Source organism: Gobio gobio, assembly GCF_949357685.1.
Source record: "Gobio gobio genome assembly, chromosome: 22".
NCBI lineage: Eukaryota > Metazoa > Chordata > Actinopteri > Cypriniformes > Gobionidae > Gobio > Gobio gobio.
In genome coordinates this window covers 12,650,375-12,667,883 of record NC_137118.1, presented here as the reverse complement: position 1 = coordinate 12,667,883, position 17,509 = coordinate 12,650,375, and the positions used below count along the sequence as shown (strand labels likewise).

General features: G+C 38.0%; 1 protein-coding gene across 1 annotated transcript in view; it reads right to left on the bottom strand.

Moving 5' to 3' along the window:
• Positions 1–16,072, bottom strand: part of fgf11b (fibroblast growth factor 11b) — an 81,007-nt gene extending 64,935 nt beyond the window's left edge. The window contains exon 1 of the mRNA XM_079803790.1: positions 14,672–16,072. Coding sequence (XP_079659916.1) covers positions 14,672–14,864 — 193 coding nt within the window. The 5' untranslated portion in view covers positions 14,865–16,072. The remainder of the gene's footprint in view (positions 1–14,671) is intronic.
• Between the last annotated feature and the right edge of the window lie 1,437 nt (positions 16,073–17,509).

Sequence of the window (17,509 nt, the reverse complement as noted above, 5' to 3'; positions counted from 1 at the left end):
TGCCTAATTTTGATTTATTTATTATTGAACACGTTTCCTCAAAAAAAAAACGTATTATAAGCAAGACAAGTTAAGTGTTGATTTAAGAGGATAAATGGATCAAACATGTGTTGTTAACTCACTCAGTCCGCTTGGTCGTTACTTAAAAAAAAGAAAACTTTAATTTAACAATCAAAAAAATGCTTTAAACATTTTTTAAAATTAACTTAATAAAGAAATTAAACGAAATATAACTACTTTGACATTAAAAACAAAACTGAACTATTTTAATGGCTGCAACAATGTGTAATAGGGAGGAATGTTTACTCAAAAAAAAAAGGTTCTACATGGCACTAAAATAAAAAAACAAATTAAATAAAAAATTAATTAGGCTAATTAATTAAAAAAACACGTCACGTCACTTCATTTTATTTGTTTCATTTGCGCTGTTGCTAGCAGCATTAGCCTCAGCTTGTCAAAAATGCCTTTTTACTGTGGTGGTGGTGATAGTAGGCTAAATGTTTAAACCAACATTGTGATGCTTGAAGTGTTTTATATCTATGGATTTCATTACAAGTAAGACAAGTCCAGTGTTGATTTGAGAGGCTAAATTGATCAAACATGCGGTTAACTCACTGTCGGCCGCTTGGTCATTACTTTAAAACAACTAAAACTTTAATTTAACAAACAAAAAAATGCTTTAAACATTTTTCTAAATTAACTTAATAAAGAAACGAAACAAAATATAACTACTTTGACATTAAAAACAAAACTGAACTATTTTAATGGCTGCAACGATGTGTAGGCCTAATAGGGAGGATAAAAAAAATAAAAGAAAAAAATCACGGGACTCAGGCCGATAGTTTTGGTAAGCTGTAGGACACGGCCAGGCTAGGGTCTAAGACTAACTACAATTAAAAAACTGAACGTGCCACTCGAGCCAAACTAACGGGCGTCTCAGCACATCAGCAGCAGCAGTCAGATAATATTCTACACAAGAGCGAGGAGCTAAATTACAAGATGATCGCGGAATATTTGGTTTTAAAGCGATGTAAAAGCGCCTACTTAAGGGAGTTTGTCATTGTACTGTTTTGTTGCTATGTTTTTCATTATAGAATAATAGCTAATGAACCTACAATTCAAGCAACCCGCCCCTGAATTGGCAAACCGAAAGTAAACGCGGCGCAGGGCTGCATGCGTTCAGCCGCTCAGTGCACAAGCACAGCATTGAGGGAACATGTTTTCACCGTCACATCCCTAACGTATAAAAAGGATAATACATTTTGATTATATTATTCTATTTTCCACAATGTCAAACGAACGCAGTTTAACCCAAAATGCAAGCTCAGACATGGCTTCTGCCATATAAGCTTGTGCAGTTGTGCGCTCTGCTGCAGGGAACACTAAGAAGAAGAAAATATATTTATTAAGTATAACGAGGCTATTAAAATGGCTTGGCTGTAAGATAATTAAAAAAAAGTATTGTATTTTATAGTGATTTTATAGTGTAAACATATGCAAGCGCGAATGAGAGCCGTTTTGAGCGGGATGCCAGGTGTTCGCGAAAAAACAACAACAACAACGAATATTCGAATCACAAATTTGAAAATCGAATACCAACCCATCGAACGAATATTCGAATATTCGAATATTCTGGTCCAGCCCTACAGAACACACTTCAATCCGAGTTCCCACACGAACATATTAAGCATTCAGTCCCTTTTATCACGAAATTCAAACGATAAATGCCGTTTTGACGCTCTTTAATGTGAAGTGACTGATCACTGATCACAGTTCAAGCGCCCGCGCGGCGCGTGTGAATGCGATCATCTGTGAACGCGATCGATCATCTCTTCCTAAAGAATAAACATGAATAAACATCTGAAGGTATGTTGAGGATACATTACAACTTACTGTCACGTATCATATGGTGTCAGGGCCGTTTCTAGCCATTTTGACGCCCTAGGCGAAATCCTTATTGGCACCCCCCAGCCAAATCTTAAAAAGCAACATGGTATTACTGGTATTCATTTTAATCCTTATTGAAAAATACATATATACATACCATTTTGGAACTGGAATCCTTATTAACAAATATATACAAATACAATTTGGAAACTACGTATAAAAGCTGTTCCAGTCACATGAAAGTAACAAGAATAAATATTGATTCAGTGTGGCCTTTGTTTCTCATTGACGTTTGAACTTCATCTTTAAATAACGCAACGCTATGCCCTGTACGACACTATTAGAACTGAATGAATCGATTCAGCTTTCAACACCACCCGTAAAGATGCATTAAATTCGACCAAAGCGGTTTAATAAAGGATAATAAATATTATGAATTAGCACATTTTATTATACTATTTTTAAGTTGGCCATTGAAGTTTTATTATGGGACAATTACACAAGGATCCTTTAACAATGCATTAGCGCAAAAACACACACCTTTTGGAGGTGCAAGTAAGAGAAGAAAGCTTAATAGAGTCTAAGTATAATGATATCATGAAATGCTAAAGTGAGTGTGGTTAGCCTATATCTTGCCTCTATAATACACACCGAGCAATATTACACTATCTGCCCATTTCACAGCATGATTTCTCGACTGCCACAAATACGGCCCTAACAAAAAAAAAATTTGGTGCACTTTTTATTGTACCTGTTTTTTTAATTGGCCTTTGAGTTTAGCTTTAGTGTGTGGTTAAAAAAAGCATTACCTTGCCAAAGCTTTGACCAAGCTCTTTGATCTAATGGTGTTGAGCGCTCCAAATGCAAACTTTACATGCAACATTCAGACAGTAATTGACAGTACTCTGATCCAATAGTGTTAGGGGAACCAGTGGGGATGGCAATCATATTTCAGGGTGGCCTTGACACCCTTTACACACACCCCTGATATGCGTTCATTGGCGCCCCCTCAGCTGATGGCGCCCTAGGCGACTGCCTAGTTCGCCTATGCCTAAAAACGGCCCTGTGTGGTGTAATCGCTCAGTGTTTCAACGGCGGAAAGACCTCAGTATAGCTGCTTGTAAACTAAACAATGTCATGTAGCATCACATTTACCTCAGAAGTCATTCAGTGTCCACAGAATTTCATTCACTAGAGAAATCAACTTTTTCACTAAATATATGCACTATATTAGCCTATATATTCATTATATTCTACTTAACCTGTTAGTGATGTCTTGATTATTTCATGTATGTTTAAATAAACGTCATGAAAATGACAGACGATTATATTTCAACATCGATAATATTTACAGAAAACTATTTTATAATTAGATTTAGTATGCAATCATGTAAACTTCACATAATAAGGAAGTTTTTGCAATAACTTCTATGTTATTTGAGTGTTGATTATTATACCTAAAAATAAATAGCAACTGAATTTAGGCTAATAGTTCGGGCTCTGTTGTTAACCTTTAATATCAATGTGCAAGTAAGGGCTCCCTATATAGTTTTCAGCAATATCTTCAATAAACTTTGTTATAATTTAATTCATTTAAGGACAGACACTTTTTTTCCAGTAAACCACTGTTTAATAAAAATAAATAAAAAGCAATTTTTGCTGCAACCCCTAATATATATATATATCCAAAATAAAAGTTTGTGTTTACATTATATATGTGTAGTACTGTGTATAATTATTATGTACAGTATACATAAATACGCACACATGCATGTATACTGTACATAATAATTATACACAGTACACATATATTATGTAAACACAAACTTTTATTTTGGATGTGATTAATAGCAATTAATCGATTGCACAGCACTATTTTACTATTCATATTTTTAGTATAAATTTTATGGGGTGTAACGGTACATCACGATTAATCATTTGACAGCCCTACTTTGAATATATTTTAGAATCCCTATACTCAACCTTAAACATTAACTACCAATCAAATCAGAGGGAAATAAAAATTCCCAAACCTTAATACTAAAATCTGATTGGTTGATCTTAATATTGTTCCAGGTCCAGCAAGATTGTTGATGTTTTACTTCTTGAAATCCATGTGAAAATATATACTTAAGTTCTTCCCATGTTCATCATCTATTTTCTTTCTTTAGTTCTTAACCATTGCTCTCTACTGAATGAGGTCTTTTTATTTTCATCTGTATGTTAGATTCACTGTGTGAAGTATCAGCAAAAGTGAAAATGGCAGGAGTAAGTGAACTAGGCACCAATGGACTTGCTCTAGCACACATTCTCTAAGGCAAAAACAATTACATGTTTTAATGCCATGTTTCAATCACAAGACACAACTGGATGAACATTACTGAGTGTTTATGGGTTTTGGGTATTAATATTTTGCAGGTCAATAACCCAGTCAGACTCTTCAATCTTTTTGTCTTGTATGTTTGACATGACCTTGTCAGCATCATTGTGTGACCTCAAGGGTCCTTCCCCTGAGATGACAGCTGTGTCAGATTCAATCATCCTTTATTGTGAATTGACAAAATGAGCGATTGAAAGTATAGATAAATGCTGACCAGCGAGCTGTAGAGCAAGCTGCTGAATGTTAAAAATCTGAATGAAAGGTGGTTTTACATGCTGGTTTGGTTTCGGTACTTGTGGTGGATGTTATATGTAACTATAAAGCAATCTGACTCTCTGGGATGACAGCCCAACAGTAATGGAGCCTTGCCCGATCATGACGTCAACACTATGCACTTAAGTGCTCAGAAATTACTGAGGTAAATGTCTACCTTTTCTGTCTGCTCCTCCTTATCCTCTGCCCCTTTCTAACACACACAGCCTCTCTCACACACACACCACACGCACTCTTCTTTTGTGTGTCTCCCTCTTGTTAGAGGTCAAACTCAATCTGTCCTTGTCAGGTTTAATCAAAGTATCCACAAATTCAATTTCAGCTGCTGTGTGAGAGAGGCTATTAAGGCATTCTTTGTCATTCGCAATGTCATTAGGCAGTGAGAAGAGAGGGCATGGGGGTGTTTCCGATTCTGATGCATTTACTCATCGTTTTAGGGTAAATAAAGCCCAAGTGCTCTGTCAGTACCTAAAGGTGCCAGAATTCTATTACTTTCTGAGACATGAACATTAACAAATTTTTTAATGATAACTTGGAAACCTTTAAAGCCAGCCTAAAGGCCAAAGTATACATCACTTTTTATGCGTACGCAGTGTACAGTTTTTTTTTGTTGCGCGGGTTGCGCATGCCTTGCGCATTTCGAATGCCTTTGTATGCGTACAAGTCAAAATAAGTTTATTTTGCAAGGCTGTGCTCTCGACTGTGTACATACGCTCGTGTAAGCGTAAAAAAACGAAGTATACTTTCCGCTTTATTGTGAGCTACGAGGTTGTTAATTAATAGTATTTGCCGTTAGCCTGCATTATTTCAACTTAGCTTTAAAATAAGTGTTTAACTGTGGAATTTGTGGTGAACAACTACATCAGATTAGAAGTACAAACTACATTTCCAATCAGAGATTCGAAGCAAAACACAAAAAGATTTCTTTAGGTCCGCCCATTCCCAGGAAGCACAGCGAATTACGTTCTCCCTACGTTCTCCCTACGTTCTCAAAATAATTAAATATTTGTATGTATATGTATGTGCATATTTTGCAATACACGTAAAAAAAAATGATTTACTGTATGTGACCCGTGCTGGAAAAATGAGTTGGAATGTGCAGACTGATTTCGAGCTACAGGCAAAACAAGTGAAAAATTTAAATTTTGAGGTTTTCACAAAAATGTGTTCATTAAGCCATCAATCTCAATGATACAACTGCCAATTAAACATCTAAAAGTATCTTTGATTTGTGCGTCTTCTGAGAGGAGTCTTTTCCTGTCCATGTAAAATGCAGTTTTACTCTGCTCACTTTTCGCGGTTCCCCTCACTTTGGTGCCATTTTAAAGTGCAGCATTCCAACTTGGTCAATATTAATAGCAAATTCTCGATGGCATGAGTCTGAACCAATAAAATCAATAAAATGTGATTTTCAAATGATACTGTTGTAAACAAAATGATCTTACTCGCGCTGACTGACAGATCCGACGCGTACGCACAAAGATTCCTCAGATGGCGTGCGATCCCGATATACACAGAATTACATTATTTCATAATATCCGTCTTGGCATGTATTCACGTGAACATTATCTGTTGTGTCTTGAATTAAACGGTTAACTGTTGGGGAAAACTTTGTCTGATGTGTAACATTATCTGTGCGGTGCAGTAGGTCAGAATATATAGGCTGTCCGTTAAAAAAAATATAAATGATTAAATGTTAATCTAACAATTGTGGTATAATGAAAAAAAAAGTTGAATATATTTTTCCTATAAATATTTGGTTTTGACTTGGTGTGTGCCAAATTTGGTGTTATTACCAGGGATTTTAAGGTATGTTTGCTAGATGATTTTGTTTTGGAACCTTCAGAAAAAAAATATTTTTCTCAAAATTGATTTTGCTGACTCTATCGACTTCAAACAGGTGAAGCTCAGTCATTTTTTGTCAGATTCCAACAATCATACATCTTTTTGTAGGTTTTTTAATAGAGAATGACAATAAGTTCATTGCGACTCATTTTGTCAGCATGGGTCAAATAGTTTTATATTTCTCTTTTGTTTTTAATTCCATTATACTCTTCGCTATGCTTCATGAGATTGTAGTTCTTTCCATCACTAAAGCCAGATAGTTCACCCAAAAATCAAGTTGTTCCAAACCGGTATGAATTTCTTTCCTCTGCTGAACACAAAAGAAGATATTTTGAAGACTGTCAGTAAGCAAACAAACAGTTAATGGGTCCCATTGACTTCCATAGTATTAATCTATACGATGAAAGTCAGTGGGCCCTGTTTTTGGTTACCCATAGTCTTCAAAATATCATCTTTTGTGTTCAGCAGAAGAAAGAAATTCATATAGGTTTGGAACAACTTGATGGTGAATAAATGATTTTCAATTTTGGGTGAAATATCCCCTTAAGTACACTTGTCTTGTACTTTTTTGTAACTTTGTCCGATTTTCATATACTTTTTTTGCTTTAGTTTGTAATGTTATCATTCCCCTCGTTGGCTTGTTACATGGTTTATAACGTTTTAAGAAAGACTTAAAAAAAATCCCTATGGGAGAAATTCCCAGTTTCCAAAGCTGCTGTAAAAGTGGGTGGGCACTAGTGCATAGTGATGGGGTGTTGACTCCAAAAAAGGTTAAGAAAATGTATGTCATGCTTTAAGGATGTTTAGTTATTTTTACTGGAACACAAGAGATAAGTACTTATTTAAAAAAAAAAAAAGATTTGTTCTTCATCAATTTGGAGGATTTTGCATTTTTATAACCATTGCACACATAGTGTGTTGCATTATGTATATTGTCATTCTACAATCAGACTAAGTTATATAATTTGTAGTACTGTAATTAAAATGCTGCAATATCACAAATGCACCAACTTAAGTTTTCTGCATCATTCAAACAAATGGCACCTCAATACTGTAGAGACTTGATAAAGTCCTCTGAAATGAGAAGAAAAATAGCTTACACATAACGTTTCTACAGTGTTGTTTTCTTCTTGAAACTGCTACTTATACACTTGCATTGCCTGACTTGAAAAGTTACTTTTTCCCCACAAATCTCCTTTGGTGACAGCAGGCTGTACCGTAACCAAAAAGCTCCATGAAGATAAAGATTTTTTATTCTTTTGTATTACTAAGCTCTGCTGCCCCCACATATTTTAGTTTTTTGCCTCAAATACCAAATTTAGCATTGCAAAGGTATTTTTTTCGATATTTCATTTGAACATTTTAGCCTCATTTCCATTATGGTCACTTTTTTATATATATATATATATATATAAAAAAAAATGTTCAATGATGTTTTATGAATATGATATTGTGAATTTGCTCCAGCATGAATTCACTCATACTAATCACAGGCTAGTGGCATTTATCTCAGTGCTGCCTTCTCTCTGATCTCTTTCAGGCAAATTTAGTCCTAATCTGATCTCTTCCAAACTGATGGAACTTTTTCTTCAATCTGTTAAGTCCAGCACTCAACCCAGAGGCGGCACATCGGCACTGAAATAAACCTTCAAAACAGAAGCATCAATCCCTTCAGCTTTAATTATCTTTTCATCTGGAATTAAATTCTTGATAGATTATGAAACCCTTCCCAATCTTTGGTTGTGTAACGGCATAAGCTGATGTTTGTATGTTTGGCGTCCTCAATATCAACAAAAGAGTCTGGGAGACTCGCTTGGCTGCTGTTGCAGCCGCAAAACTAATCGGATATTCATTTCATACAGATGGCAGTGAGCAGTGATTGCTGCAGCTGAGATTTGTCATGATTGGTTCTCTCAGGACAGCCGAATGGGAAGACGTTTTGGAGTTTCCTGTGTTAGTAGTCGGTCGCTGTATATCTTGCATGGAAAAGTCACTAAAAATAAAGCACAATGAACTGTGTTGAAATAAAGGAATTTTCCGTATTCACATGTTTTACCTACGTTTTCACTCTAAGAAAAAAAAGCCTTACAGTGGAGGTACAATTTTGTTCCTTGGGGAACAAAACGTATGACTGTACCTTTTAAAGGTACACAATTGGTCCTTAGGGTACAATTATACCATTGTTTTCCACTACTTAGAGGTACAGTAATGTACCCTTAAGGGTACCACTGCAGTGACGGCCGATTGTACCTTAAAAGTTGAATTACGCATTGTGTTGTGTTGTATGGTTAAAGGACATGTCTGTAAGCTTCCAAAAATTACCAGTCCCTTTTCCGTTTTTTTCTATGGATTTCCTTTTTTTTTTTTTTTTTTTTTTTTACATGTCAAGTGTTTTTTACAGTGTATGCTAACACTGTCTAAAATATGAATTGCTAGATGTGACCCATCTGAAACCGGTCACATACAGAATGCATTAATTATTCAATAAATGGAGCTTGTAAGGGAAACTTGGGCTTTTTAATTCATTTTTGGAGGCCGCCAGCTGAGAATAGAACAGATTAATGCTGTAAGCTCGGAGAATGCCTCAGTTAATATTAGCGCCAATAAAACATGTGCAGTGCAGTCCATTAGTCACATGTGGGTTCTCTTTCCTGCCACATTATCTTTCAGATGGTCAATCACACATTGTCCCACCGGCCCTGACACGTGGATCAATAGTGTTAACCGTCCAGTATTATGATGACTTGATCTCTTTCATTTCTGTCATATTTACTTTTCCAATATCTTTATTCACTTCTGCCTCTAGGAGGGAGCAGCAACCACACAGTAGATCTTTTGTTCATTTGTTGACTAACAAACTCAACAGTGAACTACATCTTAATTCAGTAATTATTTGAACAAGTGCTGTGTGTGAGCTCAGGGAAAGAACAAACTAAATTCTGTTTCATTGACTGCTGCAGTTTGATAATCAATACTGCTCCTACTGGTTACATCCCTTATTAGGTTACTTGTATATTATTTCTAATAGAATATTATTTTAAAACTGACACAGAATACAATTAAAAATTGAATTATGTTAATATATTATGTCAAAAAAGATGGAAGATTGTGAAGCAAGAATGCAGAAATTTGCAACTTTTTAAAGAAAAAAAAATACAAAAAAGTGTAAAAAAAAAAAAGATTTAGTTTAAAATTAAATCTAACATTTAGCTGTTGGCCTAAACTTCTAGCTATGCATTGCAAATAAAATTACAGCGGGTTAATTTTCCTTTACGTAAACAGCTTTTTTCAAGTAATGTTGCATGTATTCTGCAAACATTTCTGAGTTTACCCTCTACATGATCATGACAGACGTTAGATACATTTAATATAGCTTAAAAGGTTAGTATGCAATTTTGTTACACAATGTGTAAGTCTTGTGGCTGTACGTTGCATTTATCCCTATGCAGTGTCTTGCCCCATATACTTCCATTGTAAGTGTGTTAATGTAAACAATATTTGTGACAAACTTTAGGAATGAAACATTTTTTCATAGAGCTAATGTGAGCTTGAACCCTAAATGAAAGGGATAGGTCACCCAAAAATGAAAATTAGCTCATGATTTACTCACCCTCAAGTCATCCTAGGTGTATATGACATTCATCTTTCAGACTAATACAATCGGAGTTATATTAAAAAACTTTCCCTAGTTTTATAATGGCTGTTTCTGTTTTGAAGTCCATAAAAGTCCATCTATCCATCATAAAACTTAATAAAGGCTTTCTGAAGTGAAGTGATGCGTTTGTGTAAGAAAAATATCTATATTTAAAACTTTACAAACTGCAATCTCTACTGTCCGCTAACTGTCGTACGCACATTCACAAGAGACGTGAACGCTCCGGTGAGAACGCTCTCTAGTTCTCGCGAGAACCAAGTTTTGTTTTGCTCTATCCTCTTCGCTTCCGGGTTCGACACCGGAACTTACGCTATTCCAATATCATACGCTGGAACGACAGTCTCTCGTGAATGCGCGTACGACTGTCAGCGGACGTTAGAGATTACAGTTTGTAAAGTTTTAAATATGGATATTTTCCTTACACAAACACATCGCTTCGCTTCAGAAGGCCTTTATTAACCCCCTGGCGCTGTGAGGAGCACTTTTATAATGGGTAGATGCACTTTTTTTTGGACTTTAAAACAGAAACAGCCATTATAAGGCTCGGATTAGCCAGGACATTTTTACTATTACTCCGATTGTATTCTTGACTTGAGGGTAAATCACAGACTAATTTTCCTTTTTGGGTGAACTATCCCTTGAAGTTAGTTAAAAGACCTTTTATATCATATAATGTATTTGTTTTCTTATAATTTAACAAACAAAAATGAACAAAACCTTCATGCAGTGAACGCACAGGCTGCCCATTTTAATTTAACATACTCTCTGCCAGAACTTTTGCTTAATCATCAGTGATTTTCTAAGTTCCCTCTGCATGCCCTTCTGTCATTTGCACTGACTCACTTTTTGTCTTTCCACCTATCTCTCCTCCTCTTTCTTCTTCACTCCCTCTCCTCATCCTCTTCCGTCTCTCCTTTACTTCCTTCCTCTCCGCATTACTATCTCTTCCCCTCTCTCTCCCCCTTTCACTCACTCTTTCTTTCTGACCCCTGGCACTCTCAGTACTCGGATGAGAGGCTACCTAACACTGTGCAGTGTGATCAGGTGTTGTTGAGTAAGCAAGATAGACAGCCCATCTTCAGCGGTCAGCTTAATGCTGTCCTCCTCCAGTGCCACGTCCTCGTGCCCTGAGCGACTCCTTTAGACTGAACCCAGCGAGCAGAACTGCTGCATTCTCCTTGCTACACATCTGCAGACCTCAACTCGCTTCTTTTTCTTTTAATTTTGAAGGTGAATCATTAACTTTTCTTTCAGTTACAATAGCCGGACGAGCCGCTCTGATGCTTTACCATCCATTTCCATTCTAATAAGGCACCCAGTATTTAGTACAACTCACTAAATCATGGCAGCTGAAATCTTACATTAGTGTACTCTTAAAAACAAAAAACATACATTATAAGTCGATTGCACCCTGAACATTTCCTGAGATGGTGTAAGATTTAATCAGAATGTATACATAAAGAAGTAAACTACATTTTTCCCAAGACACTCTGAGCCATCTTGCATGTTTACCATCAGAGTGGGTTGGCAAGCTAAAGTCACCCATACTGTGGGAAAATAAACGAATAAATAAAAACATCTCAATTGGCTGGAGGCAGGCGTTAATTTCCCACCTTAAGGCTGTAAGAACACCGGAACTCTAAGGCAATGTTTACACATCAGCAGACATTGTCTTTCAGATGTCACTTTTAGAGTGATTAAATACGGTTATATTCACAGTTTGTTTATTAATGAGAGTGACAACCACATTCTGTAGCCGAATTGTCTCCCTTACATTTTCAGAAATCGCAACTGAATTTTGGGAGTGAGTTTGATTAGCCTGTGCTGTGATCTGAACCGTGTTGGCCATCTAGTTGTCCGTCACGCCATAGACCGCGATAGTCACTCTGCAGTGCACACATGCCTGCTATGTAAGGTTCTAGTAACTCACAATGACGGAGATATGAGCACAATCTCATCCAAAGGTTTTGCTCCAGGCGCTGTTTTTCACTGTTGTCTTATTAAAAATAAAGCATTCAAAGCTGCTGTCAGATAATTAGGATTTGACAGGGGACATCGTGCCTTATTTTGACTTGAATAAAGTCATGGAAAATATGGTAAGAATTTCTGGTGTTAGGGAAGTTGCCATCTTTGATATTTACTTTAGACACTGTCACCATGATTCCAGGTGTTACTCACAGCTATCGAGAATAAAAAAAACTGGCTTGAATTTGGTTATTCATTCATACAGACCATATTCAATCCACTTCAGTAAGCTGTTCCATGTTAAAGGAAAATTTGTGAGGAGCCTATGTGAGGTTACTGATAATAATTGGCTCTCTCTCATGCTGTCTCTCTCCTCCTCTATAGGAGATTTGTTGTTGAATAAAGCCAAACACTCCACAGAAGCCAAGTACTCCATAAAACTGTAAAGGTGTAAAACAGCCTCTGCTATTAAGAGAATGGTTTCTCTGTGTGTGTGTGTGTGTGTGTGTGTGTGTGGTTTACATTTCTATACCACCTCCACCTTGCGTGAAATTGGGCACTGGGCAAACGGAGAGGGTGATCATTGATTAATCAGTATACGTTAATGAGCTGCATCGATCGAGAGACCAGTAGACTCAGCGCCGACCTCAGATGGTGTGAGACCGTGACGCCATTTTAGAGCAGCAAGGGAACCCATCCTAGGCCAGTTACTCAGAGAGACAGGTGTGCGTGAGACAGATGGTAAAGGGTGTTGCGGGTACAGCAGAGGCTTGACATTGTTATGATGGATGTTTATGGATCACTGACCTGACAATGCAGCAGTGATCCCATGATCCCACACTGCTGTGGCTAGGTGATGCCCACTAATTTGTCAATTTGTGGCTGCTTCAGTGCACCCAGAGCGCTATGGTTTGGATTTTATAGCACGACTCTGAAACGTCACAGCTTGAGGCATTTAGAAGAACTTCCCTGTTGGAAAGACCAGTATATGTTGTGTTTTGGATGTTGATGTGCTGCTTAGTAGGCTTCTTAATTAGCGTAACCAACAGGATATCATTTGTCAATCAGCAGCTAGTTGCTTTTTTCTGCCAGCTGGTTCACAACATCTACCAGCAGGGGCTAACAAGGCCATATTAACCATCCAAATCTTGACCTCTGGACCTAACTAGAATAAACTTGCCTAGTCCAGCATTGGGATTCAAGTCTTTGCAGCAGGGTTAGACAGTATAAGGAAAGGCCTGCAGGAAAAGTTTCACCTATCATAGCAATGCAATATTATATGTAGTTCCCTAAGCCAAGTATTTGTGTGTTTGCATGCACAGAAATATATTTGCATTTCAGGATGTCCCTAAACCACATTATGCTAACGGTGCCGGAGCGTAATGTGATAATGTGTTCAGTAGATATCAAAGGAATGTAAATATTACAGAATATGGTCCCAGGAGTAGGACTGGCTATCAGCGTTACTTCAGTACTATAAAAGTACATGCACACACTACTCTCTCTTTCACTTTCAATTCCGTTTATACCCATATTTTTTTTTCTGATGATTGCAGTGTGGCGCGTTTTATGTTCATTGGTGAGAGAGGTGGATAAAGAGGCAGATTAATATCCCTGACTATAATCATTTTCGTTTACGTACAAAACACCCACTCTCGCTCTCATTCTCAAACACTCACACTCTCACTCACTGCCTTATCTCTTTATCCTTTCTCTTTTGTCTTGTTTTTACATCGACAGTTCTTTTATTCAGTATGTCGTTTTTCAGTCTTATGGCATCAATTTCAAAATGTCATAAGCATTAGGTCCCAATCTTTACTCAAAGACATGACAACTCACAACCAATGGCAGTGACACAGAGCAGATGTTTTTGTTTCAATAAATCTGCTAGTCAGAGTTGTGGACATTGGTGTTTTGAATTTTTGCCCTGTCGGTTGACATAACAATCGCAGAGATTCTGTCTCAGTATCAGTGCTGTAATCAGAGAGCGTGCTGTTTTTTTCTGTTTGGCCAATGGCAAGGTTACTGGAACTAAAACATGGCCGGAGTCCAACTTCCAATTTCAGTGCACTACTGAGTAACAATCTTTTATGGAACACAATTGAAATTGGGTATTAATATGCAGACATGCTTGCCCATGTGTGAACATAGAAGATATGAGTTAGTAATTAGCATCCTAAGGGCAGATCTTAACGCAACCCAGAATAGCCTGTGCATGTGGGACGCTTTGAAAGACTGTAAATCACACCTAATAAAGGGCTTGCCTCTTCCGGCTCTGTTCATGTCATAAAACAGTAGTCAAACCCCTTCTTCCCTTATAAAAGTCGGAATAAATCCCATAATGCTGCAGCTTAATGAGCTTAGTGGTTCTCTCCTTTATGTGACCTGTGAAACATTGCTTCACAGAGACAACTGTATTTCAGACCGAACTGTATTTCATCATTGTATCCTTACATTTGTTCCACATCCAGTTTGAACTTGAGTGTGACTGTGAAGTGGCAATAGAAAAGCCAAGAAGACTGACATCAGTTTGAAAACTTTTTTCATTCTTCTCTTTTTTTTTGGTATTTCAAGAAAGCAGTTAGCTTTCATTTTCATTTTTTAGGTGGTGGATTTGGTTCCAGAAATGAAAAGTGGTTAAAATAGAAAGTTACAGATAAACCTACCCGGTCTTTTTTCTGTTCTTCCTCTTCGGCCGCCACATAGTCGTACTTTTGATATGAGAACGAGAATTTGTTTCTGGCAAAGGGACTTGTTGCTCTTGGGGCACGGCTTGCGTTTGTTGGCTATCGGCCGGTTGGCCTGGTCTTCCTTGACTGCCCGTTTTTGTCTGATGAGAGAACTGGCAAGAGCTGCCATCTTCCACCCCCCCCTCTCACCTTCGGGAGGGGGGTCTCTGTTTGCTTAAGAGACCCTCTCTGGATGCACTCGTCTTTTTACCAGCAACGCAAAGAGATAAAACTCAGGGGTCAAATCTCACGTGGAGAGCCAAGAATTCAGATAGGTTCCTCACGTGTCCGTGTGTTTCCCTCCAGTAAGGGAAGAGGTTAAGTTCTGGTCCACTCACAACCTGTCCATGGTTTGTCCTTCATTTTGTTTGTTTCGCTAAATACATGTTGACACCACAACAAATCCTTAAAACATAAATCGACGTCGTCACATTTCCACAAAAAGATACAGAAAGAGGCTGACAAAGTCATCGTTGCGACATTGCCGACATGTTTGCCCCCCCTTTTCTCTCCTCTCCCTTCCCCTCCCCTTGTGTCTTGTTCCTGAAGACGAAAACACTGACAAAGCTAAAGTTTAGCACACAGAAACGATGAGCTTTCTCACCCTCACACGACTGGTCCTTGCAGAAAGTTCTTTGCTCTCCAGCAGCAAAATTATTTGGCTCAAATTAGGAACAGATCCTGTCAGAAACAGGCAGATGGTCAGCCTGCAGTCCCTATGGCTAACTTTAGTTGTGCTGGGAAAAAAAAAGAGGAATAATCTGGAGCGGTAATCCAGTGCTCCCACGTCCAGAGGCACTTCTGCTTCAGCTGCTGGGACGGACAAAGCTCTGAGTCGCAGGACGGGAGCCGGCAAAAGAAGAATGGACTCTGAGAAATTTCCCTTCTGCCTCTTCTGGCAGGCGCTATCTCTCCCCACAGCCCTACATTACCCCCCCCACCCCACCCCAAAGCCAGCGAGCGTGTGTGTATGTGGGTGTGTGTGTGCAAATCCAGCGGCTACCACCAGTAAAGGTGACATTCATATGAGAACAAGTGAGGGAGGGAGAGCGAGAGCAATCGAGTGAGGGAAAGAGAGCGCGCGAGTGTAAAAGAGAGTGAGAGAAGAACAAGAATGATGAATGAGAACAATGGAGGAGAGAAAACAGAAAGATGAAGGGAAAGAAAAAGAGGAGGGTGAGAGAGAGTTAACAGTACTGTTCTTCCTTCAGTCTGCCGTGTCTGTCCTTGATGGGTAGAGGAGAGAGAGAGCTTGAGGTGCCAATGGTGACAGTTTTCAGTCACCTCAGGAAGAACATCGCAGTCGTGCGTTCCGAGTCCGTTATCGCTGCCAAATTCACACACTCGCGCGCACACACATTTATCCCACTCACCCGTCTCTCTCTCTCTCTCTCTGATACACACATCCTCGTGTACACAATCACTTTTAGGGGATTAGGATTGTACCACTTTTATTGGTTTAGCATTCAGTTTCTTGCAGTCCTTGTGCTGGGAGGGCTTCACGTTTGCTGAAGGTGTAAAACTAATGCAAACAGAACGACTTTCTCTGTCTTATCTTTTTCTCTTATCCTCTTTTTTTCTCATTTACTTTATTGCTCTGGATTCTTCATCTAAAAGCTCCCTCCCTCAGTGTCCCCCCTCCTCCTTCTCATTCTTCTTTCTGACATCACTGCAGTTTCGCTTTATCTCAGTGTATTTTCCAGTCTCTTGGCACTCTGAAAATACAGCATGTGAAATGAGCGGGACCTGAGGGGCGGTTTGCTTAAAGAGACAGACAGGCACTGAGCGTGTGTCAGGATGGGCGACTATCTCTCATTAATAGTGACACAGACAGGTAGAGACAAAAATAGTCTCCGCTCTGCCGTGCTCTCGTCCACAAACAAACATGCTAGATGCCTGTGTACACATTCACTACAAATTCACTAAACAGTTTCACCTCTTTAGTGTGTGGTACTTCAGTGCAAAAAAATCATTAACCATTCACAATCGGTTTTAGCCAGGTGCTAAATGTGCTGAAATAGCACTATGCCATGACTATTTAAATATTTAAAAAGTCATCGTTTCAGTGCTAACACGACTACCCCTGTTTAAATTATATTCATAAGGGTGTGTTCACATTTGTAGTTCAGTTCGCTTGGTTCAGTTGGTCCAGACCAGAAAATAAATAAATTAGTCCTGGTCCGCTTAGCGTTCACATTGGCGTTTTTAACACCGAACCTAATGGCATAGGGATACGTTCACAACCTTATTGATCGTTTTTTTTATGACGTAGCCTATATTTCGTGACAACTTACCGAACACCCAAAAAAATGCTTTGTATGCAGTGTTGGGGGTAATGCATTACAAGTAACTTGAGTTACGTAATAATATTACTTTTTCCAAGTAACTAGTAAAGTAACGCATGTTTTTCAAAAAAGTAACACAAGTTACTTTTTCACATTAATTTGACTGACAGCTCTCCCGTCCCCATGTTGAGAAAAAATAAGTGCAGAGGCTTTGTGTGTAAACATGATGGTTATTGTAGTTCTAGACTAAATGTGAGCATTTATTTATCTCACTTGCACAATAAAGATGCTGTACTCCTCAAAATGAATTAAATCAGTCAAATGCAAAATGCATATCATCTTTATGCAAACCTCCAATAATTAAATGTTAAATAAAACAACTATTTGTATGCATTTAATCTACCTTTATATTTAATTTACCAATGTCTTGCTGCTGACCTTTGATGATGAAAATTACTAGATTTTTTGTTTTTATTGGTAAAACTTTTTT